Genomic DNA, 24,078 nt, shown 5'->3' on the forward strand with positions numbered 1-24,078 from the left:
TGTGAGTTCAAGTTCCCACTTTGTGTGATTCAGTGCAGGGACTTGAACCTAGGTTTCCCAGCTCCCAGGCAAATGCCCTAATTATTGGGATACTGGGCATTCAGGAGTGAGCCTTTTGTTGAAGCTGTTTCACTTTGTAGGAAATATTTAACTGTTCTTTGGAGCAGGGACTGGAATGACTCTATAGCTCTAACCATTGGGCTGGAGAGTCATTCATTCTTACTTTTTCTGGCCCAATGACTGTTTAAGTATTTTATGGAAAGTGGAACAACTTCAATAGGAAACACTAAGAGAGACTCCACCCCGAATACTCTCCAGTGGTTGGGGCACTCATGTGGGATATGGGAGACCTGAATTCAAGTCCCTGCTTCAAATCAGGCAGAGTGGGGACTTGAACCTATGTCACGCATATCAGAGGTGAGGGCCCTGACCAGCAGCAGGCTGTAGGTGGGGCAACAGCATCTCACCTCCTCCTAACTTTTTTGCCAGGAAGGACTGACTTAGCTTAGGTGCTTAGCTCCAGGAGTGGGTTCACAGCAGTGAATTCCAAGTGAAGATAGGTGCCTCTCTCTGGCCTAGGCTTCCTGTCCCCTTGGCATTTCCAACTGGCTCGATTAGGTGACTTGCAACTTACCACATTGGCTTTTGTGAATCCCTTACTAAGCCACCTAATTGTTCCTATGCATTATATACAGGGAGCCTGGATGCCTAACTCAGGGCTGAGGATTCCGCTGGTGACAAGGGGCCTACAGTTAGGTATTGCAGTGCTGAACCTTAGTCTCCTTTGGTCATCTACCCCTACAATATTCGTGACGGTGGCACCTATATGTAGTGCCATTCCTCTGGCAAACCAACAGCAGTGATTCTCATTGCTCTGTAAATCCTAAGGGTTCCCCCCCCCCCACCAAATCTATTAGAAATATTCATGTACCTGAAGAAGAAAAGACAGGATTTATGTTTATGATGTAGAAAGCCATTATTCATCTTCCCAGCCACTTTTCCAGCACGTCATGTCTCTGTACTCATCAGTAATATTTGAGAACGAGGGATTTGTAAGCAGTTTGTCAGTCAGATTTCTTATGTCTTTGGCAACATTGTTGCAGGATGTCTCTTCCACTGCTGCTTTTGCTGTCTTTCTATGTTACTAAGGAGCACCTGAAGCAACTTTGCATTCACCCATGCACTTGCCAATTTTGCAACCCACCCAACAACTGCAGGAAGCTGAAACTTCCTCCCAATTTGATCATGAGTATGAGTAGAGGTCATAGTTTGAAAGGAGGCACCATTTCCTTGGGAGGGACAGTGGTGTGTCAGCTATGTTACTGTGTTTTGTTTTCTAGCTAGCCCCTTCATTACTGTATGTCAAATATAGACTATTATCCTTTATATAAACTTCAGTAAATATAAAACTAAAACACAAATGCACCCTCTTCTGAGGAGTCTATTTAGACCAGTTTTAGACGGGTGTAACTGCTCTGATGTCACTATCAAGGGACTGTTGAGGCTAAAGATTTGGCAGAGAAGACACCAAATGTATCCTTGGTATAATTCAGATGAAGTCATCGATGAATCTTGGTATCCACACAGACAAGCAGATAAAGCAAATCACAAGCTACATAGATGCAAATCCACTGGGGAGAGAAACTGTGCATTGTACTGGGAACTTAGGGCTTGGCTACACTTGCGACTAGCTCACTACCCGTCCACACTGGTAAGGCACGCGGAGCGTTCTGACTCCATGGCTAGAGCGTTGCTTGTACTCCACCTCGGCAAGTGGAATAAAGTTTTGTGCACCACCACTGGAGTGCTGCAGCACCAGTGTGGACGCCCTGGTCTGTTATGCACTGTGATCGGCCTCCAGAAGTGTCCCACAATGCCTATTCTAGCCACTCTGGTCATCACTTTGAACTCTACTGCCCTGCCCTCAGGTGACCAACCATCAGACCCACCCTTTAAATTCTCTGGGAATTTTGAAAATCCCCTGCCTGTTTCCTCAGCCAGGCTTGGAGTACTCTCAGCAAATCTTTCCAGGTGACCATGCCTCCACACACCAGGCGATCCCCAGTATGAAGCAATGGCGAGGTGCTGGGCCTCATCAGTGTTTGGGGGGAGGAAACTGTCCAGTCTTAGCTGTTCTCCAGCCATAGGAATTATGATACCTTTGGGCAGATATCCAGGGACATAATGGAAGGGGGCCATGACCGGGACTTGGTGCAGTGCAGGAATAAAGTGAAGGACTTGTGGAACACCTACTGCAAAGCCCATGAGGAAAACAGCCACTCCATTGCTGCCCTGGCGACCTGCCGTTTTTACAAAGAGCCGGACGTGATACTTGGGGTCGACCCCACCTCCACTCCGAGTACCACCATGGACACTTCAGAGCCCAGTTCAACAAGGTGGGAGAAGGAGGAGGAGCAAAGCAGGAGCGAGGGTGCTCCAGCGGAGGAAGACACCCCAGAATCCCTAGATGCATGCGGCCAGGAGCTGTTCTCAAGCCAGGAGGAAGGTAGCCAATCGCAGCAGCCGGTGCTTGGGGAAGGACAGAAACCAGAGGAGGTTCCTGGTAAGCAGTTTTTATTTTGGGAAGGTGCAGGCTCTTGGGGTGAGGAGGGTTAGGGCTGCATGCATGCCTAGATGCGGAATAGGACGTTGATGTGCTCTCTCCCATTGCAGTAATCAGCCTCAGTGATCTCTTCAAAGGCCTCAGTGAGAACTTGGGTAATGCGCTTGCACAGGTTTCTCAGGAGAGCCACTGTGGTCCTTGACCCACTAAGGCTAACTTGTCCATGCCACTGTGCCATGAGGGGCGGGGGGACCATTGCTGCACACAGGCAAGCTGCATATGGGCCAGGGCGGAATCCACATTGCGGTAGAAGACCCTCCCTTGCTTCCCAGGACACCTTCAGCAGCAAGATATCTTCCAGGAAGAACTCCTGTGGAAAATGTGGGGACAGTGTTCAGTATAGGGTTCCCCTACTGCTGTTGGCTCTTCCCAAGGCACAGAAACCCAGAGGACAGTACAGCCGGGAAACAATCAGTCACGCTTGACGCTGTGCTTACTCACCATTTTGGGGCTCCTGTGGGTTATGTGCACTCGCTTTGGGACGAGCAAATTATGCTATTGTGTAGACTGTGCTTGCCCTTAAGTACGGGGGAATCATTGCTCTGTCTGGTGTGAACAATGCTGCCTCTGTGAAGTGTTACATTTTGCCTTTACAGATGCAACCTTGAGATCTCAGCCATCCGTGTTATCACCGTCTGAAAGACTCCAAAGAATCAGAAAGAGGCCACGTAGAAGCAAGGAAGACATGTGGCATGAAGTAATGCAGCATTCAAGTAATGAAAATCGAAAAGTGCAGGAGTGGCGGGACAGTGAAAGGAGGATCTGCCAGCAGCATGAGGAACGCCAGCACAGAAGCACGGTGCTCTGGCAGCAAAACACGGATTGGCTGATAAGCATAATGGAGCACCAAGTGGCGCTCCTACCAATCCAGGTGCTCCTACCCATGCAGGCGGAGCACTACTGTGCCTGACCCCCCCCCCCCCCCCCGCAGCCCTTGTCCCAAAACTCTTTCCCTTGCGCCCCCATGTCACCTCCAACCCACTTTCCCCAACAGCTGGGTTCTTACCACCACCAGCTGCCTTCAACACCGGTAGCTTCACCACCCAGCCCTGAAAACTATGTCCCTTACCCTCTGCACTCAACCCCCATCACCATGCAGTATAGCCATCCTGAAGTGCAGCACTCATTGCACAGCACTCCAGACAGGAAGGCTGAGTGTGATAACAGGACATACGCAAATCTGTGATTGTACCATTCCCCACCCCTCCCCTTTGCCCTTTCTGTTTCCCGAGCAGTTGTGTTTCTTTTCAATAAAGGAATTTTCTTTTCAATAAATGGATTTTTTGGCTTTGAAAACATTCTTTATTATTGCATAAAGTAAAAGATACCTTAGCCCAGGAAAGAAACAGACACTGCAAGTCAGAGTAGCAAACACAGATTCCTACTAACATTAGAACCACTGCACTTCACTCCCATGCAGGGCACCAGACACTACTGGTGGCTTTCAGCCTCAGATTGCTTCCTCAAGGCATCCCTAATCCTTGCAGCCCTGTGCTGGGCCCCTCTAATAGCCCTGCTCTCTGGCTGTTCAAATTCAGCCTCCATGTATTGAACCTCCGAGTTCCATGCCTGAGTGAATTGTTCACCCTTCCCTTCACAAATGTTACGGAAAGTACAGAACACGGATATAACCATGGGGATGCTGTCATCAGCCACATCCAGCTTCCTATACAGAGAGCGCCAGCAGCTCTTTAAACAGTCAAAAGCACACTCCACAGTCATTCTGCACTGGCTCAGCCTGTTGTTGAACCACTCCTTGCTGCTGTCAAGGCTCCCTGTGTATGGTTCCATGAGCCACAGCATTAAAGGGTAAGCGGGGTCTCCAAGGATCACAATGGACATTTCGACTTCCCCTAAGGTGATCATCTGGTCTGGGAAAAAAGTCCCGACTTGCAGCTTCCTGAGGAAGCCAGTGTTCCGAAAGATGTGTGTGTCATGCACCTTTCTGGGTCAGCCTGCATTAATATCATGGTGATCCACAAGAGCCTGGAGAACCATAGAGAAATACCCCTTCCTATTAACGTACTCGGAGGCGAGGTGAGCTGGTGCCAGAATTGGAATATGTGTGCCATCTATCGCCCCTCTGCAGTTAGGGAAACCCATTTGTGCAAAGCCATCCACAATGTCATGCACCCTACCCAGAGTCTTGGTTCTTCTGAGCAGGATGCGATTAATGGCCCTGCAAACTTGCATCAACACGAGTCCAACGGTCGACTTTCCCACTCCAAACTGGTTAGTGACCGATCGGTAGCTGTCTGGAGTTCCTAACTTCCAGACTGCAATAGCCACCCGCTTCTCCACCGGCAGGACAGCTCTCAATCTCGTGTCCTTGCACCGCAGGGTGGGGGCAAGCTCCTCACACAGCCCCATGAAAGTGGCTTTTCTCATCTGAAAGTTCTGCAGCCACTGCTCGTCATCCCAGACTTGTATGACGATGTGATCCCACCACTCAGTGCTTGTTTCCTGAGCCCAAAAGCAGCGTTCCACGGTGGTGAGCGTGTCCGTGAATGCCACAAGCAAACTCGTGTCATATGCGTTACTCGAGTTGAAATCGTCGTTGGAGCCCTCACTGTCACTTTGGATCATAAGAAATAACTCGACTGTCAAACGTGACGTGCTGGCGAGACTTGTCAGCATACTCCTCAGCAGTTTGGGATCCATTCCTGCGGACCAAAAAGGAAGACAGAGTGCGCAGTACAAAAAACGTTGAAAGATGGTGCCAAACGTGGACGGAAGTGCAGGGATTGCTGGGATGCGAACTGATGCATCACGGGGTGTTGGGACAGGACCCAGAATGCCCCGCACTCCCTGCCCCCTTCCCACAAGCCACAGCACCAGAATGGGAAGAGGTGCTCTGTGGGATAGCTGCCCATCATGCACCGCTCCCAATGCCGCTGCAAGTGCTGCAAATGTGGCCACGCCAGTGTACTTGTTCCTGTCAGTGTGGACAGACTGCAGCGCTTTCCCTACTGCGCTCTCCGAAAGTGGGTTTAACTCAAAGCACTCTACATCTGCAAGTGCAGCCATGCCCTTAGTTTCCCTTTGCCATTTTTCTGCTAAACCTGAAGTAAACATTACAGTGGCTGTGGCTGGGTGAAAACAAACCCAGTAGTGGTGAGGGGGCATGATCTCATGCTTGTGTGCTGTCCCTGCAGCCTATGTATGTTGCCTTCTGCTAACTGCTACTTTCCTGATCCTTTTGCTCATACAATCACTGCTTTCTCAGGGCTCAACCATTCCACTGGAGGAACAAGACCAAGTGTAGTGGTAGGAGGGAGAAAGGCCAAGAAAACATTGCTTAATAGTATTATTTGGTTAAGTTAATCAAATATATTTTACACTGTATTTGCCAAAAAAATCTGTGCAACAGTTACTGTGCTGCTCAGGTGAGGGCCGCTGTTTATTCCCACAGCTGATAGCTCCCCAAAGGGTCATGGATTTTTCTCATTTGAGAAAAGATTCCAAGCCCTGGAAGTAGTTTAGGAGGAGGTCAAGGGTATTTCTTCTGCCAAGGACTCAGCCAGTGTTTGAATGTGTCTGCACCAGTAGCAACACAAGGAAACAAGCTTTCTTTGTGCTCTCTCTTCTCTGGAGGCTAAGTTACACGCAGGTGAATTCTAGATTTAAGGATCAAACATGTCAAAATCTAGCAGGATCCAGTATCAGATCTGACCAGCATGTCATGGGGCCAAGAACTGTTCTTCAGTTATTCTTGTTACTGAGCCCTCATTTTAAAGCCTTTTGAAGAATAATACTTTGTTGTTACCAAGCGGCTTCCATCTGATTACCTTGGGCTGCTTTAACATTAAAGTGCATGAAACAAAGTGTTCCTCCTACATTCATAAAGTTAGCTTCAGTCTTCCTGTGAGTTATGTATTATTATTACAAGTGTTATTGTCCTCATTTTCCAGATGAGTAAGCTGCAGCACGGAGAGGCAGGGTAACTTGCTCACAGTCACAAAAGAAGTACGTGGAAGAGCACTAAATAGAGCTAAGTTGTCTGGGTCACAGTCTTGTGCTTTATAAGACTATCCTTCCACACATAACCCAATCTTATGCCCTGTATCGGGGGAGGAAGTGAAAGAAGTTCAGTGTCATACGGAACACAGTTTAGTACTGACTAGTATTTTCCTCACTCTTTTTAGCAGAATTTTAACTTCTTGCATGAGTCTAATTTAAGTGATTGAATATGGAGCCATATTATAGCTAAGGCTGCAACCAGTGCTCCATTATAAGATCCACAATCAGCCCTCTACTGACTCTTCCAAAACAAACTACCACCTTTACCATTTCAAAATGCAAAAAGCTAACTCTTAGGGTGCAGCATATTTTCTTCTGAAAAACTGAGAACATGCCTTTCCAGACATGGCAATTTTACAAATGACTTCTTTAAGAATGCTTTTAGAAGGGGATCATGGTTCTTTTTGTCCCCGTATACTGAATATATATAAAGCATTATTGTTAAATAATGACTGAGTCACTGAAACACTATATTTTGCCAGATAAAATTAGACAACCATTTACTCACATACATACAAACAAGAGAGACTGTAAATGGAGGAGTTTGAAGATTATGGAGAAATATGCAGCCTCTTAACACAAGTAGGATGCTGGGTTGCAGGAGGCTCAAGTTTCCAGTCGGCTCACAAAGGGTAGGAGGTAAGATGTTAGTATTTCTGGCCCAGAGCAGGTGAGCAAACTAGATGATCTGTGGGTCATATGTGGTGCTGCTTTATAGTCCATGCTTTACCTGTAATACATAGCAGAGTGTGTAAAAATCTCTCTTTTCTATAGAATGAGGCCATGAAGGCATATGAAGACAAAGTTAAAGTTATTTCTTTGCATAGGAAATGGAATATATTACACTTGTACATTTATTTAAGAGATTATGAGACTCATGGGTGTATTTGAATATTTAATTGATATGTCCATACTTTTAAATACCTAGTTTTTAAAATTGTATTATACTAGCTACAGGCAATAATAATAGTACTATTCTGAATTTATATCAACACCTTTCGTGTAATGGTCTCATCGCCCTTTATACACATTAATGAATTAAGCCTCACAACACTTCTGTAGCGTAGGTAGTATTATTCTCATTTTAAAGAGGGGAAAACTGTGAAAGAGAGAGGTCAAGTGTTTTTACCCAAGATCACATAGGAAGACTGTGGCAAAATGAGAAACAGAACACTTAGCAACAGATAATTAATTGAAGGGCCTATTACTACTGGATGAGAACTTAGAGTTGTATTCTCAAAATGGCATGCACAAAAAAAAAAGAAAGAAAAAAAAGGAAAAGAAAAAAGAAGATGCAATTTCTAATTTCCCTGCTACACTAAATTTAATACTAGTGGCTGGAAATCAGATTTTATGGTTATGAGAGTGTTATAAGAATCTATATAGGTTAGACTAGGGGTCCCTCTGTGTTACCAGCCTGAAGTCAGTATTCAACAAAAGGCACTAACTGCTAAAAAATTAGACAATCTCCAAGTGAAAACAAGAAATACATGGAGGGGAAATAATGGGGGGAAATGAGACAATATGAACAAGGAATGGAGAATATAAGTTGATTCATTAAGGAAACACATGGGATATTTTTGAACTGGTGATGCAGAAGTTAAATCCATCAGCAGAATTCTCTCCACTGACCTTGGCAGCATTTCAGTGGTCACAGATTTCTACTTAATGGGGGACTGTTTTTGAGAAATGTCTCTAATGCTTTAGGTTCCAACAGGATTTCCTTCAGCATCAGGCAGCCAACAAAAATATTATAGAATTTCAGGGGTTAATATTCAGGACCTATTAAAAGTATCACATACGCTCAAGTCCTTACATCAAGCTGAAGATCTGCACCTTTGATCCAATACTGTACATTTTCTTTATTGTAATGTGCTGCTAACTGCCATGTACTTCATTAAAGAAATCCCTCTTCATTTGTGAAGACTCCATTTTAACCGCACTGTTAAATACTTTATCAAAAGTGTAAATGATTTTACTGTCAGTTTTATAGGATAGTCTTATTAGCTAAGTAGTTACTACAATAAAAGGTTATTCAATATTGCACTGTGGAATTATGTTCACTGTATCAGTACATTCAATTGGTTTAAATTCTTTAAAAGTGCATGTTACTCCAACTCTGTCTTTACAAGACAGACAGCAATGTTGTGCTGGAGGCTTGTGCACCGCACATGTGAGCAGATGAAAACTGTTTGTTGCTATTTCAGTAGCGTTTAGGAAAATAGGCTGAAGCCCTGAAGTAACAGTTTCTATGACTGCCTTCACACAGGATTCTTTAGAAGACCCAGTTACTGCTTTGCTTAGTTCTTTAAACGACTGTGCTGCTGTCAGGAAATTAAAACATGGTGATGTCTAGATGTTTCCTCTTGGTCATTACAATTACTCTGTCTTTATTATCCCTTTCAATGCTGGTCACTAGGGAAATCAAGTGAGCTTTGACTTGGTTTTTATGATTTTCATATGGCATCTTAAACTTTTCTTTTCAGCTTTTTATCAAGAACAAAGACCGGTAACGTAGCTACAAAGCAAGTTTAGTGCTCCAACTGTAAGACAGGTAGAGTTTCATGCAAACAGTCACAAATCCCTTGTAAACAGTACTTCACAAAGTTTGTTTGAACGTTTCCCCTGCACACGAGCGTTCCAAACTCTGAGCAGGATACTAACCCAAGAGTCTACACCAGAGAGCTCAGAATCTTCCTGAGTTTCTAGTAGTTACCAAATAGAGTATTGGTCGTGGTGCTCTCCATCTCCTGAATGTTTGCTGTGAGTACTTCTAGCATAACAACCTCTGAACTATTTTATCTGCTGCTCTACTTTCATCAGTATAGATTGCCAGCAGAGGGCAATCTTGTTACTAGGTAGGCGGCTTGGTTATGAAATGTAAACCTCTGTTCAAGAGCATTGTTCTCCGGGTGGCAAACATAATAACACCACCTCAGGGACTCATGATTTTCCTATTTACTCAGTTTGGCTAATGGTTTATTTCTGGAAGCTTCTAGAAACCCTTCAGGTAGAGGAGTGTTAAGTAGCTGCCTGCTTAACCCACCACCATCCAGGCCGGCTGTGTAAGCCTCCACAGCATCTGTTTTCCCAGTGTCCCCATTACCTGAATCAGTCTGTGCTGCGAGCAATCACTTCTGTTCTTTTCACCATCACCACACTGTGACCCTTTTCCAACATTTGCCATGACAAAGATCGCAGCTGGTTCATTCTGCCAACCCACTGATTCACTCAGTCTATTGAATCAGGGATTTGTTACAAACAATCAGAGGGTGATAAAGATCAGGGAATAAAATAATTCTAAACACTTGTCAGTTGTAGGGACGTTGTTTTGGCAAACTACATACAACAACAACGGTGTATGCCACACGGGTTAGCTTATTGATCTGAGCCTCAAGTACCTTGCTGGGCTTCTTAGAAGCAAAGTCCAAACCCTAGCAGGTTCAACTCCTTACTTCATCAGTGCTAGCAAAATGTATTTAGTTTGTTACTTGTGATCTTGCATGAATCAGACTACAGAATGAACTTTGGCTGACAACCTCACTTGAGAAGAGATTGCTTTATTATAGCAGAATAGTCACAATCCTCACAGTTTCTCTATTCCAGTTATTTAAGAGTTTGCTGATTGGATGCAGGTGCAATTCATCTTTTGTCCATTAGTCTGTGTTCTACACTAAATTTCAAACACCTGCTCAAGTATGGTTTTCCATATCACAGATTATTTCATTTAGCATTAAGGCAAAATTATGATGAAGAAGACCATTTGACTGGCTTGCAGTCTGTAAGTTTGCATGCCTGAGATGGGCTGGTGTGAAAATACCCGATCAACCATTGTTTCTAGCTTCAAAACACTGTAGTTTGTGGATTGGGCAGTAGGGAAAAATGAGTCTCCAACTAGCACGCATGCTTTGGGTTGAATCAAGTTTTGTCTCGTCAACATGTGCTGATCCACTGCCCCAGCACAAGGGAGGAAATGCTTGCAGGAACATGAGAGGGAAAGAAGTTAAAAAGGGAAGGGGCAAAAATAATCCTTCATTGTACAACAGACTCTTTCTGATGTATCCTCCTTCACCCCAACCAAAGCCAAGCAGCTTGAACATGATGTGCTCTGTGCATGAATCTGCTAGAGCCTCCATACAGTAGAATTTGCTTGTCTGGTACATAGCATTTCATTTAATTTATTTATTTATTTATTTTATGTTCTGTGCAGCTGCTGTGAGATTTTAGTGGGGGAGGGAGTCCCTCTCAATTATTGTGGAGAAATAGAGGCTTGCCCTTACATGAATAAATCCTTCTCTACAGCAGGCTGTGCACTTGAATTCAGAGCAAGGATTCTCCTGCCTGACACTGAGTTAATATTCCCAAACAAAAACCTCTGTTAAATTTCAGATAAGATTACTAAATTATTCCCCTTTTTAATAAAACAGTAATAAAAGAATGTGGTGGCCCAAAAACTTAGAGTAGATTGCAGTATCTGGGACTGCTCCAAATGCCATTGAAATCAACAGGGATCTTTCAACTGACTTCAATGGTCTTTAATTAGGTCCTTTAGTTATAGTCCACAGTAAGGAGCTGCCTCACCCCAGGGGGAGTTCTGGATGTTTCACGTGCCAGGTAACAATATGAGTGGACTCCACGTTTGAAAAGCTAATCTGGATCTTTATTCATAGGTGCTGGAGTATGGGGGAGCTTGAAGAAGTTTCCATGATATACAGGGTTAAGTCAGTTATTTTTGTCAAGGTCCAGATTTCTTGGTAGACTCTGGAGAAAATAATAAAAAAAATAAGAATAATGCTAATAATAAATAAAAATATTTCAGGGTCCATTCAAAAACATCTGGCGGGCCATATTTGGCCCACAATCTGCCTATTGACTACCCCTGGTATACAGTTTGGTTCAATGGCTCTCAGCACCCTCACTATACAAATTGTTCCAACCCCCCGTCTTTATTAAAGCTACTGTTTACAAAGGTTCTGCAACTTCAGCTAGTATTTGCAGCATGTGCACACTGACTGATTAATTGGTTTCTTTCAAAACTCTTTCCTCCTGCAGCCCATGTTCCAACTTCCAAGTTCCATGCAGGTGGCTACAGTGGGAAGCATCTTGCACACCTGCTACTACATCTTTTTGTAGGGCACTACATATTCCCCCATTTAGATAGTCAGTTCAACTTGCTAGTGGGGTGGGGTTAGTTGTGGGCCCAGTTCCACTGTGCCACCCTTGGCAGAGCAGTGTTCTACCTAGGATTATAGGGAAGGAGCAAACTCCACAGTCCTCTGAGCCCAGGGAATGGAATTCTGCCTTGGACCTTGAATGAGACATAAAGCAGAGGGTGGGGGTTATGAAGAGGCTCCCTAGGGATAATCTAGCCCTCAGTTGGAGAAAAGTTTGGAAATTCACTGGCAAGGCTACCCAGGTCTGTCAATCACCAATGACTTAGTTACTTTTAAAATGTACCATTTGAAACTGAAGCCTTTCAAATGAAACCTTTGTTTACCCTCTTGGTGTGGTACATGTTATGTTAATGGCATACACATAGAAAGGTTAGATAAAAACATATTTTTGAAAGGTTGCACTGTAACTCTATTTTTATTTCTTAAAATCTAGAGCCTTGTCAACACAAGAACCCAAAACAGAGAGAGACAAAACAGGCTGCTCCCTAAACAAAGAGGCACAATTCACCCCATCTTAATATAAGCTGCCTGTCTGTTGCTATCTGACTGCTACTAGGCCCAGATTGCACAAAGAGCCCCCTACCATGCATGGAGGACCAGGAAAACCCACTGAGCATTTAAAGCGAGAGTTAACAATTTCAATACAATTTTCAGTACCTCACAATGCAGCTGGTAGATCTTGTGCTCACAAGGATGTTATACTTTCTGATGGAGTCTAAGCACACAAAAGGAAAATGAGATACTCACAAAGCAAGCACTGTGCTTGGGCCTGGACTAGACCCTAAATCATTAAATGGTGTATTTATTTTAAATACAGTTCAGTTGCCACAGGTATGAGCCAGAGGATGGGAGGATGCAACAAGTCTTACCCACTCTTTCCAGAGTTGCCAAGTGTAGGCACTGCTCTTAGTGTCCCCTAAAGTACAAGATACCCCAAAGGGGTGTACAGGTGGGTGTACTTCCCTGTGCAGCAGGGAGCTCCAGGAGGAATTCTCTATCAGGCAAGATTCCTCCTGGTGCTTTTGCAGCCCCCATCCAATGAAAGCTAGTGTCGACAGGATATGATTGAGACCATGGGCCAGATCCTTGGTCTCTCATTGCTCTTCTTTGTGGGACTTCCCAGGGTGGGCTGCGGACATCTCAGGGGTGGGCAGATGGGGAAGAAGATTACACTGTAGCAATCCTGCTTGGTGGATTGGCTCCTGTAATGCTGAGCCAGTGATGGTTAAACAATCAGCAAACTAGGTCACCTGTAAGCAACCCTTAAGGACATTTCAAAAGGTTATTGCAATGGTAAAGAGGGCCATTCCTTGCAGAGATCTATCAAAGCCATGTTAAAGTAGACTAGAATCTTTAACCTGTTTGCCTGTATTGTTAGAGAATGAAAGAGTAACAGCTAAATGTGTCTATGTTTATCTGCATTCTATTAGCAATCTAACAACATGATTGAATTAACGTGTAGATGCTATATTCTATTTCTGTCTTATAATGCTTCATTACTGCATTCTATTGACTTGGAGATCAAAAGGGGATATTATCATTTAGATGGGGACTTGTGGTATAATAATATTATTGTCCTAATCTCCCCTGGGAGCTTGTAATTCCACATAGTAAATCACCTGTGAACTGTCTTGATAGTTTGAATGGCTGTTGCAGAAGGTATTGGCTGAGAAAAGAGTTCCCCGCCCCATCCCCGCTCTCCTGCTGGTAATAGCTCACCTTAAGTGATCACTCTCTTGTTACAGTCTGTATGGTAACAGGTTTCAGAGTAACAGCCCTGTTAGTCTGTATTCGCAAAAAGAAAAGGAGTACTTGTGGCACCTTAGAGACTAACCAATTTATTAGAGCATAAGCTTTCGTGAGCTACAGCTCACTTCATCAGATGCATATCGTGGAAACTGCAGCAGACTTTATATATACACAGAGAATATGAAACAATACCTCCTCCCACCCCACTGTCCTGCTGGTAATAGCTTATCTAAAGTGATCATCAGGTGGGCCATTTCCAGCACAAATCCAGGTTTTCTCACCCTCCACCCCCCCACACAAATTCACTCTCCTGCTGGTGATAGCCCATCCAAAGTGACAACTCTTTACACAATGTGCATGACAATCAAGTTGGGCTATTTCCTGCACAAATCCAGGTTTTCTCACATCCCCCCCCCCCCCCCATACACACACAAACTCACTCTCCTGCTGGTAATAGCTCATCCAAACTGACCACTCTTCAAGTTTAAATCCAAGGTAAACCAGAACATCTGGGGGGGGGTAGGAAAAAACAAGAGGAAACAGGCTACCTTGCATAATGACTTAGCCACTCCAAGTCTCTATTTAAGCCTAAATTAATAGTATCCAATTTGCAAATGAATTCCAATTCAGCAGTTTCTCGCTGGAGTCTGGATTTGAAGTTTTTTTGTTTTAAGATAGCGACCTTCATGTCTGTGATTGCGTGACCAGAGAGATTGAAGTGTTCTCTGACTGGTTTATGAATGTTATAATTCTTGACATCTGATTTGTGTCCATTTATTCTTTTACGTAGAGACTGTCCAGTTTGACCAATGTACATGGCAGAGGGGCATTGCTGGCACATGATGGCATATATCACATTGGTGGATGTGCAGGTGAACGAGCCTCTGATAGTGTGACTGATGTTATTAGGCCCTGTGATGGTGTCCCCTGAACAGATATGTGGGCACAATTGGCAACGGGCTTTGTTGCAAGGATAAGTTCCTGGGTTAGTGGTTCTGTTGTGTGGTATGTGGTTGTTGGTGAGTATTTGCTTCAGGTTGCGGGGCTGTCTGTAGGCAAGGACTGGCCTGTCTCCCAAGATTTGTGAGAGTGTTGGGTCATCCTTTAGGATAGGTTGTAGATCCTTAATAATGCGTTGGAGGGGTTTTAGTTGGGGGCTGAAGGTGACGGCTAGTGGCGTTCTGTTATTTTCTTTGTTAGGCCTGTCCTGTAGTAGGTAACTTCTGGGAACTCTTCTGGCTCTATCAATCTGTTTCTTTACTTCTGCAGGTGGGTATTGTAGTTGTAAGAAAGCTTGACAGAGATCTTGTAGGTGTTTGTCTCTGTCTGAGGGGTTGGAGCAAATGCGGTTGTATCGCAGAGCTTGGCTGTAGACGATGGATCGTGTGGTGTGGTCAGGGTGAAAGCTGGAGGCATGCAGGTAGGAATAGCGGTCAGTAGGTTTCCGGTATAGGGTGGTGTTTATGTGACCATTGTTTATTAGCACTGTAGTGTCCAGGAAGTGGATCTCTTGTGTGGACTGGACCAGGCTGAGGTTGGTGGTGGGATGGAAATTGTTGAAATCATGGTGGAATTCCTCAAGGGCTTCTTTTCCATGGGTCCAGATGATGAAGATGTCATCAATATAGCGCAAGTAGAGTAGGGGCTTTAGGGGACGAGAGCTGAGGAAGCGTTGTTCTAAATCAGCCATAAAAATGTTGGCATACTGTGGGGCCATGCGGGTACCCATAGCAGTGCCGCTGATCTGAAGGTATACATTGTCCCCAAATGTGCATGCTACAAGGGGCCACAGCAATGGTTCCCTCAACCCACCTAGCAATATTGTTAACCTATCCAACTATACTCTCAGCCCAGCAGAAGCAGCTGTTCTATCTCGGGGCCTCTCCTTCTGCCCCTCCACCCCCACGAACATGATACAGTTCTGTGGTGACCTAGAATCCTATTTTCGACGTCTCCGACTCAAGGAATATTTCCAAAATACTTCTGAACAGCATACTAATCCACAGAGGTCTCCCTACCAACACTACAGAAAGAGGGATTCTAGGTGGACTCCTCCTGAAGGTCGAAACAGCAGACTGGACTTCTACATAGAGTGCTTCCGCCGACGTGCACAGGCTGAAATTGTGGAAAAGCAGCATCACTTGCCCCATAACCTCAGCCATGCGGAACGCAATGCCATCCACAGCCTCAGAAACAACTCTGACATCATAATCAAAAAGGCTGACAAAGGAGGTGCTGTTGTCATCATGAATAGGTCGGAATATGAACAAGAGGCTGCTCGGCAGCTCTCCAACACGAGTTTCTACAAGCCATTACCCTCTGATCCCACTGAGAGTTACCAAAAGCAACTACAGCATTTGCTCAAGAAACTTCCAGAAAAAGCACAAGATCAAATCCGCACAGACACACCCCTGGAACCCCGACCTGGGATATTCTATCTACTACCCAAGATCCATAAACCTGGAAATCCTGGGCGCCCCATCATCTCAGGCATTGGCACCCTGACAGCAGGATTGTCTGGCTATGTAGACTCCCTCCTCAGGCCCTACGCTACCAGCACTCCCAGCTACCTTTGAGACACCACTGACTTCCTGAGGAAACTTCAATCCATCAGTGATCTTCCTGATAACACCATCCTGGCCACTATGGATGTAGAAGCCCTCTACACCAACATTCCACACAAAGATGGACTACAAGCCGTCAAGAACACTATCCCCGATAATGTCACGGCTAACCTGGTGGCTGAACTTTGTGACTTTGTCCTTACCCATAACTATTTCACATTTGGGGACAATGTATACCTTCAGATCAGCGGCACTGCTATGGGTACCCGCATGGCCCCACAGTATGCCAACATTTTTATGGCTGATTTAGAACAACGCTTCCTCAGCTCTCGTCCCCTAAAGCCCCTACTCTACTTGCGCTATATTGATGACATCTTCATCATCTGGACCCATGGAAAAGAAGCCCTTGAGGAATTCCACCATGATTTCAACAATTTCCATCCCACCACCAACCTCAGCCTGGTCCAGTCCACACAAGAGATCCACTTCCTGGACACTACAGTGCTAATAAACAATGGTCACATAAACACCACCCTATACCGGAAACCTACTGACCGCTATTCCTACCTGCATGCCTCCAGCTTTCACCCTGACCACACCACACGATCCATCGTCTACAGCCAAGCTCTGCGATACAACCGCATTTGCTCCAACCCCTCAGACAGAGACAAACACCTACAAGATCTCTGTCAAGCTTTCTTACAACTACAATACCCACCTGCAGAAGTAAAGAAACAGATTGATAGAGCCAGAAGAGTTCCCAGAAGTTACCTACTACAGGACAGGCCTAACAAAGAAAATAACAGAACGCCACTAGCCGTCACCTTCAGCCCCCAACTAAAACCCCTCCAACGCATTATTAAGGATCTACAACCTATCCTAAAGGATGACCCAACACTCTCACAAATCTTGGGAGACAGGCCAGTCCTTGTCTACAGACAGCCCCGCAACCTGAAGCAAATACTCACCAACAACCACATACCACACAACAGAACTACTAACCCAGGAACTTATCCTTGCAACAAAGCCCGTTGCCAATTGTGCCCACATATCTATTCAGGGGACACCATCACAGGGCCTAATAACATCAGTCACACTATCAGAGGCTCGTATACCTGCACATCCACCAATGTGATATATGCCATCATGTGCCAGCAATGCCCCTCTGCCATGTACATTGGTCAAACTGGACAGTCTCTACGTAAAAGAATAAATGGACACAAATCAGATGTCAAGAATTATAACATTCATAAACCAGTCGGAGAACACTTCAATCTCTCTGGTCACGCAATCACAGACTTGAAGGTCGCTATCTTAAAACAAAAAAACTTCAAATCCAGACTCCAGCGAGAAACTGCTGAATTGGAATTCATTTGCAAATTGGATACTATTAATTTAGGCTTAAATAGAGACTGGGAGTGGCTAAGTCATTATGCAAGGTAGCCTGTTTCCTCTTGTTTTTTCCTACCCCCCCCCCCAGATGTTCTGGTTTACCTTGGATTTAAACTTGAAGAGTAGTCAGTTTGGATGAGCTATTACCAGCAGGAGAGTGAGTTTGTGTGTGTATGGGGGGTGGGGGGGATGTGAGAAAACCTGGATTTGTGCAGGAAATAGCCCAACTTGATTGTCATGCACATTGTGTAAAGAGTTGTCACTTTGGATGGGCTATCACCAGCAGGAGAGTGAATTTGTGTGGGGGGGTGGAGGGTGAGAAAACCTGGATTTGTGCTGGAAATGGCCCACCTGATGATCACTTTAGATAAGCTATTACCAGCAGGACAGTGGGGTGGGAGGAGGTATTGTTTCATATTCTCTGTGTATATATAAAGTCTGCTGCAGTTTCCACGATATGCATCTGATGAAGTGAGCTGTAGCTCACGAAAGCTTATGCTCTAATAAATTGGTTAGTCTCTAAGGTGCCACAAGTACTCCTTTTCTTTTTGTATGGTAACACCCATTGTTTCACGTTCTCTGTGTATATAAATCTCCCCACTGTATTTTCCACTGAATGCATCCGATGAGGTGAGCTGTAGCTCACGAAAGCTTATGCTCAAATAAATTTATTAGTCTCTAAGGTGCCATAAGTCCTCCTTTTCTTTTTGGGTAAGATCTGAGACTCATATTGACCTGGAGATAAGTCTCTGGTCTTTTGGGATTGGTGGACTTCACATATGGTGAATCAGGTTTTAAATAACCTCTCATTATATTAGACTTGAGTGTCTAGATGGAAGTCAAGGGCTGGAATGCTTAAAGGGGACTGTGTTTGGCTTCTTGGTGACAAGTGTGGTATTACAGAAGCTGTTTTGTTATTGGCTTGGTGAATCTAATAATTGAATAAACCACCAGTTGGGGGATTTTCTGCCCCATTCCTTGCATTCTGCCCTGAGTGTAGCATTCTCAGCATGGCCCATACAGGCCCCCTGATCACAGCTCCTTAGGAGACACTATCTGCCAGGGCAAGTTAGAGCTTGAGGCTGCTCTAGCTCTTCTGAGAGACTGCGTGGAGGTCACAGTAATTTGTGTAAAGCCACCAATGCCCCAAAAACCCAGGTGTGGCAAGTTCTGCTAGAGTGAAGCATTGTAATACTTTCTCTAATGTACTTGTTGCTTTTGATGACTGAGCATTCTAGAATGGAAATGTATGGATATAGATTCACAAATCAATAGATGCAGTTTTCAGTATTTACTACATTTGGATGAAATTCATGTTTTGCAGGGGGCTAACACAAGGACTATACACCATATAAGACCCACTAAAGCTCCTTGGGTATGTCCACACTGCAATAAAAAGCCCGCAGCTGGTCCCATCAGCTGATTTGGGCTCATGGTGCTCAGACTAAGGGGCTGTTTAACTGCAGGGTCCCAGAGCCCAGGATCCAAGCCCATTAGCCTGAGCCCCGTGAGGCCAAGTCAGCTGACACAGGCCAGCTATGGGTGTTAAATTGCAGTGTAGACATACCCTTAGGGCTTCATTGGTGCCTACGCTCTATGCTGGCCCACTGCATGGGGATAAATGTTACCCTTTAGAGTTGCCACAGTGCATCCACATTTTCTGTGGAAGCAGGTGAGTTCTGGGTGTGTGTACGGGAGAGGGATTGGGATCTGTGTGTCCAGCTAAATGACTGAAGTAACAAAAGAGGAGGCTAAAATGTATGCTTTGTGAAAGGAAATGAGATTTAATGTGTAGACACTGCAATAGTCTGTCTGACCTCAGTAGAATAACACTATAGAGGACTTTGACTCTGTATTTGTTAATTTGCATATAAAGGCACAGAAGTTTAATAACAGCTGAGTGTTCTAGTTGGATGGGTAACAGTTGGGGAAAGGACTGAAGTGCTGAGCTCAATATTTTGTCAATTTCTCTGCATGATTTTAATAATGTGACATGTTTACTTGCATGTATAGGTGGTAAAAATGTCTGGCTATAGTCATTTGGGGCCAGATCCTCTCCGCGGGGCTCAGTGATCACTATAGTCACTGGCTGGACTCCGGGCTGCTGAAATGCTGACGAGACAGCATGCCCTGTTGCCTCTGTCACTGGGACAGAGTAAGTGCTCAGATACTGTGGTGATGGGTGGCAGTATAAAACCTCTTAGATAGAAAGTCAATTCCCAGACAGTCCCCAAAGTACACTCATGTATTCTGGTTTAGATGACAAAAAGTCATCATAAGGGCTAGACTGTACCCTTCCGTGGTTGTTCAGGGAAGTAGGAGGGAGTCATGGCTACCCAAGTGGCACCTCTGGCACTTGTGGAAGTGTATGGGCTGTTCTCAAGGTGATTCATGCTGGGAGCAACTGGGCAGTAATTAGAAAGAGATATGGCTCTGCCCTCCTATCCAATGGCCAGGAAAGCTGTTTGGACACATAAATGGGCATAACAAATTGCTCCCCACACCATGCAAATGAGGAGCCCTGTAAAGCATTGTGCCTCTGTGAAGGCATTTTGAATGGAGTATAATGAATATGAACTCACCTGAATGTTGCTGGTAACTATTTAGATCTCTGTTTCCATAACTGAGAGTTGCAGAACAGGCTCCTGCATGTAGCTGGCCTATTCCTATTAACATTAATTGGACAGGGGAAAACTACATTACTTTTGGCTCAGTCAGCCATACAGCACAATGCTCTGCCAGGAGTTTGTGGGCCAGAAAGGTGTCTCAGTTTGACTGTGTTCAGACTTTGCCACTTTGGAGCTGAATAGATGCCAGAATGTTCCCAGCTGGGAATAATGCTCTCAGACAATATCCCATGCAATTATCCTCTGACCTGTCTTCACTTGTTCATCCCCATTTGGGAATGCTGCTAAGAACCATACATATCAGAGAGCAGAAGTAACAGGCAAGAAGTAGTCAAGGGGGAAAACTCCAAATGTTCATATTTAGGGATCTGGACTGGTCTCCTAAACTTCCAAAATGTCAGTTGCTTATTTGGAGCTTGTCCAAAATATCTGAAAATCTAATAAGCTCGCATATGAGGTCTGTGGTATTTTTAGTTCTATCTAGAACCTGAGAATGCAAAAGCATATGAAGTGAATGGAAATATTATACTCACACACACATCACCATACCTTTTAGAACCTCAGTGCAAGGTTTGCTTGTGCTCAGTTCTAGAAATAGGTAAAGAGTTAGCTGAAGTGGCTCACCCATTTTTAGAAATGGATGGGGATGTCTGAGGAAAAAATTGATCCTTTTTCTGTTACACTGCTGATCATGTGGATAAGAAAATTATCCTAGCTAGGATATTTTCCAGAGCCTCTCAGTGCTGATTATTAGAGTGCAGGCATGTGTAAGAGGGCTAGAAATTTACACTTTGTGCAATGACAGCTTGACATTTATATGTCCCCAAAACTGGGGGTCAGGAGGAGGGAAAGGTCCATCAGCTTTTTGTGTTTCAGTGGCCACCTCTGACCAAAGTAATCTCAGTGCTTTTCCGGTAGAACGGTACATCTGGTCTGCATCTGATTGTAATAGGTACTAACAGCCTCCTGCAAGGTCATGAGTACCTGCCACTTTCAGTCTTCCCTTGCTCTCTTTGGTATCAAACAGGAGTTACTGACTGGAGTCACACTGTTAAAAACTAGTGTCAGTGAGATCAGCATCAAACCCTGTGTTTCTATTGCACCATAATTACAAGTTGCATGTGCCCTCTGTAATGTCACTAAACGAACATCTTTAATCCTTATTGTTTGGGCACGTTTTAAGAAGCCTGCCATATCAAATTCATTTTCTAGACTGAATAGTCTGTATGGTAAATAAAGCAACCTTGATGTTTATTTTCTGTGTTTTAGGTCAGATGATAATAGCCTTCTCGGTGTCCATGGTGATTGGATTGGTGATTGGAGGGATAATCTGGGCTTTGTTTACTTGCCTGTCCCGTCGCAGAGCCAGTGCGCACATTTCACAGTGGAGCTCATCAATCTCTAGCCGCCGTTCCAGACCTGCTTCTCAGGGCCATGCTGCCAACAGGACTGGATTCTACCGTAACAACAGCTGTGAACGTCGTAGCAATCTCAGCCTGGCCAGCCTCACGTTCCAGCGACAAGCCTCCCTGGAGCAAGCCAACTCCTTCCCAAGAAAGTCAAGCTTCCGAGCCTCCACTTTCCACCCCTTTTTGCAATGCCCTCCGCTCCCTGTGGAAACTAACAGTCAGCTGATTACTCTGTCTCCCACCACCACCACCACTACCCTTGTGGGGACCACCACCAACAGCTTAACTCGTCCTGAATTCCACTGGTCCAACAACAGCCTCCGCATCTGCCATTCAACACAAACACCTCCTCCTGCCTATGAGACCATCATTAAAGCTTTTCCAGACTCTTGAACTGAAGTCTTTCTTTGTTCCTTTAAAAGAAGGACTCTCCATCATCTGAAGCAGATTTTCTGTATGCTCTGAAGGCCTCTGGGAAGCTCCCTGGTGCTGTGGCATGCTGCAGGCAAACACAAGGGACATGCACAGATGACAGTGATTTGCTAGGGCAAGGTGTGGTATCCTGCAGCCCCAACTGAACTGGTCTGCAGTGTAATTCTGAATTTATATTATACCTTTAATCTGTAATCATTGTAAGGCTTTTAGTTTAGAAGAAAGAAACTTCTGCAGGCTACAAAACTGGCAACTTAAATGAGCCACATTAGGAACCATTTGTTGATAATCGCTTATTAATTTCCTGCAAAGTTCACCCATTCATTATGTTTGTTAGAAATCTTGTTCTTATACATTTGTCTGTGAGTCTTAAGTTTTCATTAGATACTTTCCTTCATCTCTTACATCCTGGGCTGGTTCTATGCCTCCTGAACCACAGGGTTTCCTATAGCTCAGGAATCCCTTGGAAGAAGTAGAGTTTAAAGTGGTTTTAGTGTCACAGTCTTGTGGCAGGTACTAGGGCCCCTGTTTTGATATTTGTAGGGGGCTCCAAATGACCACAGGCCAGTCCTGTTTACCACAAATTCCCAAAAATATGGCAAAAAAAGATGGAGTGTCCCAACATTTGTGCCATGGGAGAAATTTCTAACTGACATTAAAAAGGAATAACTCTATAAAAGGACTTCGTCCTGCAACCTAACAGGGGTCACATTTTATTACCCTATAAGGTTACAAGGATACTAGTCTTGGTCCCTAAGATAAACAACATGAATGGCAACTGTTTTTTATTTGAGCTTCCTGTTTTTCTATGGGAATACTCATTTCCTTTCTTTAAATTGTTTTTCAGTTTGTACTAACGTTTCATCCTTCCTGATGTATAATACAGTGAAATCCTGCATTTTGCTAAAACAAAATTTCTTAGACGTCTAGGGCGAAATCCTGGCCCCACCAAATTCAATGTCAAAACTCCCATTGACTCCAGGATGTCAAGCCTTCAGTCTAAAATAATGAAACTGCTTTAGGGTATGGAGATGCTTAGAACAGATTAACGCCTGTTTTTGACTGTCAGACCTGTAGAGCTATTATAACATGCTGGCCCACAGGCTTAGCGGTGACTGATTGTATTCACATGTGAGAAGTCCAGGCTTGGGAGCAACGAAGATAGCACAGACACATGGAGCCTGATTCCACTCCCATTGACTGCAACGGGAGCTGGATCATTTCCATGGTGGATAGTCTCAGACTTGAACACAGAGAAGGGCATTTCACCTGCTGTGCAGGGCCGGATTAACTCTCCTGTGGGCCAGGGGCTATTAGATTGTGTGGAACCCCTGTATACAAGTCTTTTTCCTCAGAGGGAGTTTGGTGCAGGAGGGGGCTGGGGCAGGGGGTTGGGGTGCAGAGGTGGTGCGGGTTTGGGAGGGAGTTTGGGTGCAGCAGAGGATTCTGATCTGGGGCAGGGGGTTGGGGTGCAGAAGGGGGTGTGAGGTGCAGGCTCCAGCTGGGAGGTGCTTACCACAGGTGGCTTCTGGCCGGCAGTGCAGCAGGGCTCAGGATGCCTGCCTGCCGGCCATAGCCCCACACTGCTCCCAGAAGCGGCTGGCTGCTAGCCTGTCTCTGAGCGCCCCTTGGAGGCGGGCAGCGGGTCTCCGTATGCTGCCTGCGCCCACAAGTGCTGTCCCCGCAAGTGCCACCTCCCCACAGCTCCCATTGGCCAGGAACCAGCCAATGGGAGCTGCGGGGATGGTGCTGGGGACAGGGGCAGCACATGGAGCCGCCTCCTTCCCCTCCTCACCTCCCTGCGCCAGGGGCCGCAGAGACGTGCCAGCGGCTGGCCGCTTCCGGAAGTGGTGCAGGGCTATGGCAGGCAGGCAGCCTGCCTGAGCACCTCTTTTAGGGGCCCGGAGATCGCTGCCTGTGATTTATTTTTGCAGGCCCCTCCCCCCCCTTAAAGCCCCTGCCTTAATCCAGCCCTGCTGCTGTGCAATGCTACCATTCCTGGCTGATTAAGAACTTTTTGGCTCTTACGGAGGGTTAGGGGAAGAGGTATTAGTTACAGTGGGCCTGATCCTTAGAGGGCCTGATTCT

At 45.2% G+C, this 24,078-nt stretch overlaps 1 protein-coding gene across 2 annotated transcripts in view; it reads left to right on the forward strand.

Annotated features, from left to right (window-relative positions):
• The window catches only part of MYCT1 (MYC target 1), a 38,212-nt gene extending 14,850 nt beyond the window's left edge, over positions 1-23,362 (forward strand). For both annotated transcript variants that reach the window (XM_073337697.2, XM_073337699.2), the window contains exon 2: positions 21,419-23,362. In XM_073337697.2, the coding sequence (XP_073193798.1) occupies positions 21,419-21,951 (533 nt within the window). In that variant the 3' untranslated portion in view covers positions 21,952-23,362. The remainder of the gene's footprint in view (positions 1-21,418) is intronic.
• The last annotated feature ends 716 nt before the right edge of the window (positions 23,363-24,078 follow it).

The sequence above is a fragment of the Lepidochelys kempii genome, chromosome 3 (genome assembly GCF_965140285.1).
Source record: "Lepidochelys kempii isolate rLepKem1 chromosome 3, rLepKem1.hap1, whole genome shotgun sequence".
Classification (NCBI taxonomy): domain Eukaryota; kingdom Metazoa; phylum Chordata; order Testudines; family Cheloniidae; genus Lepidochelys; species Lepidochelys kempii.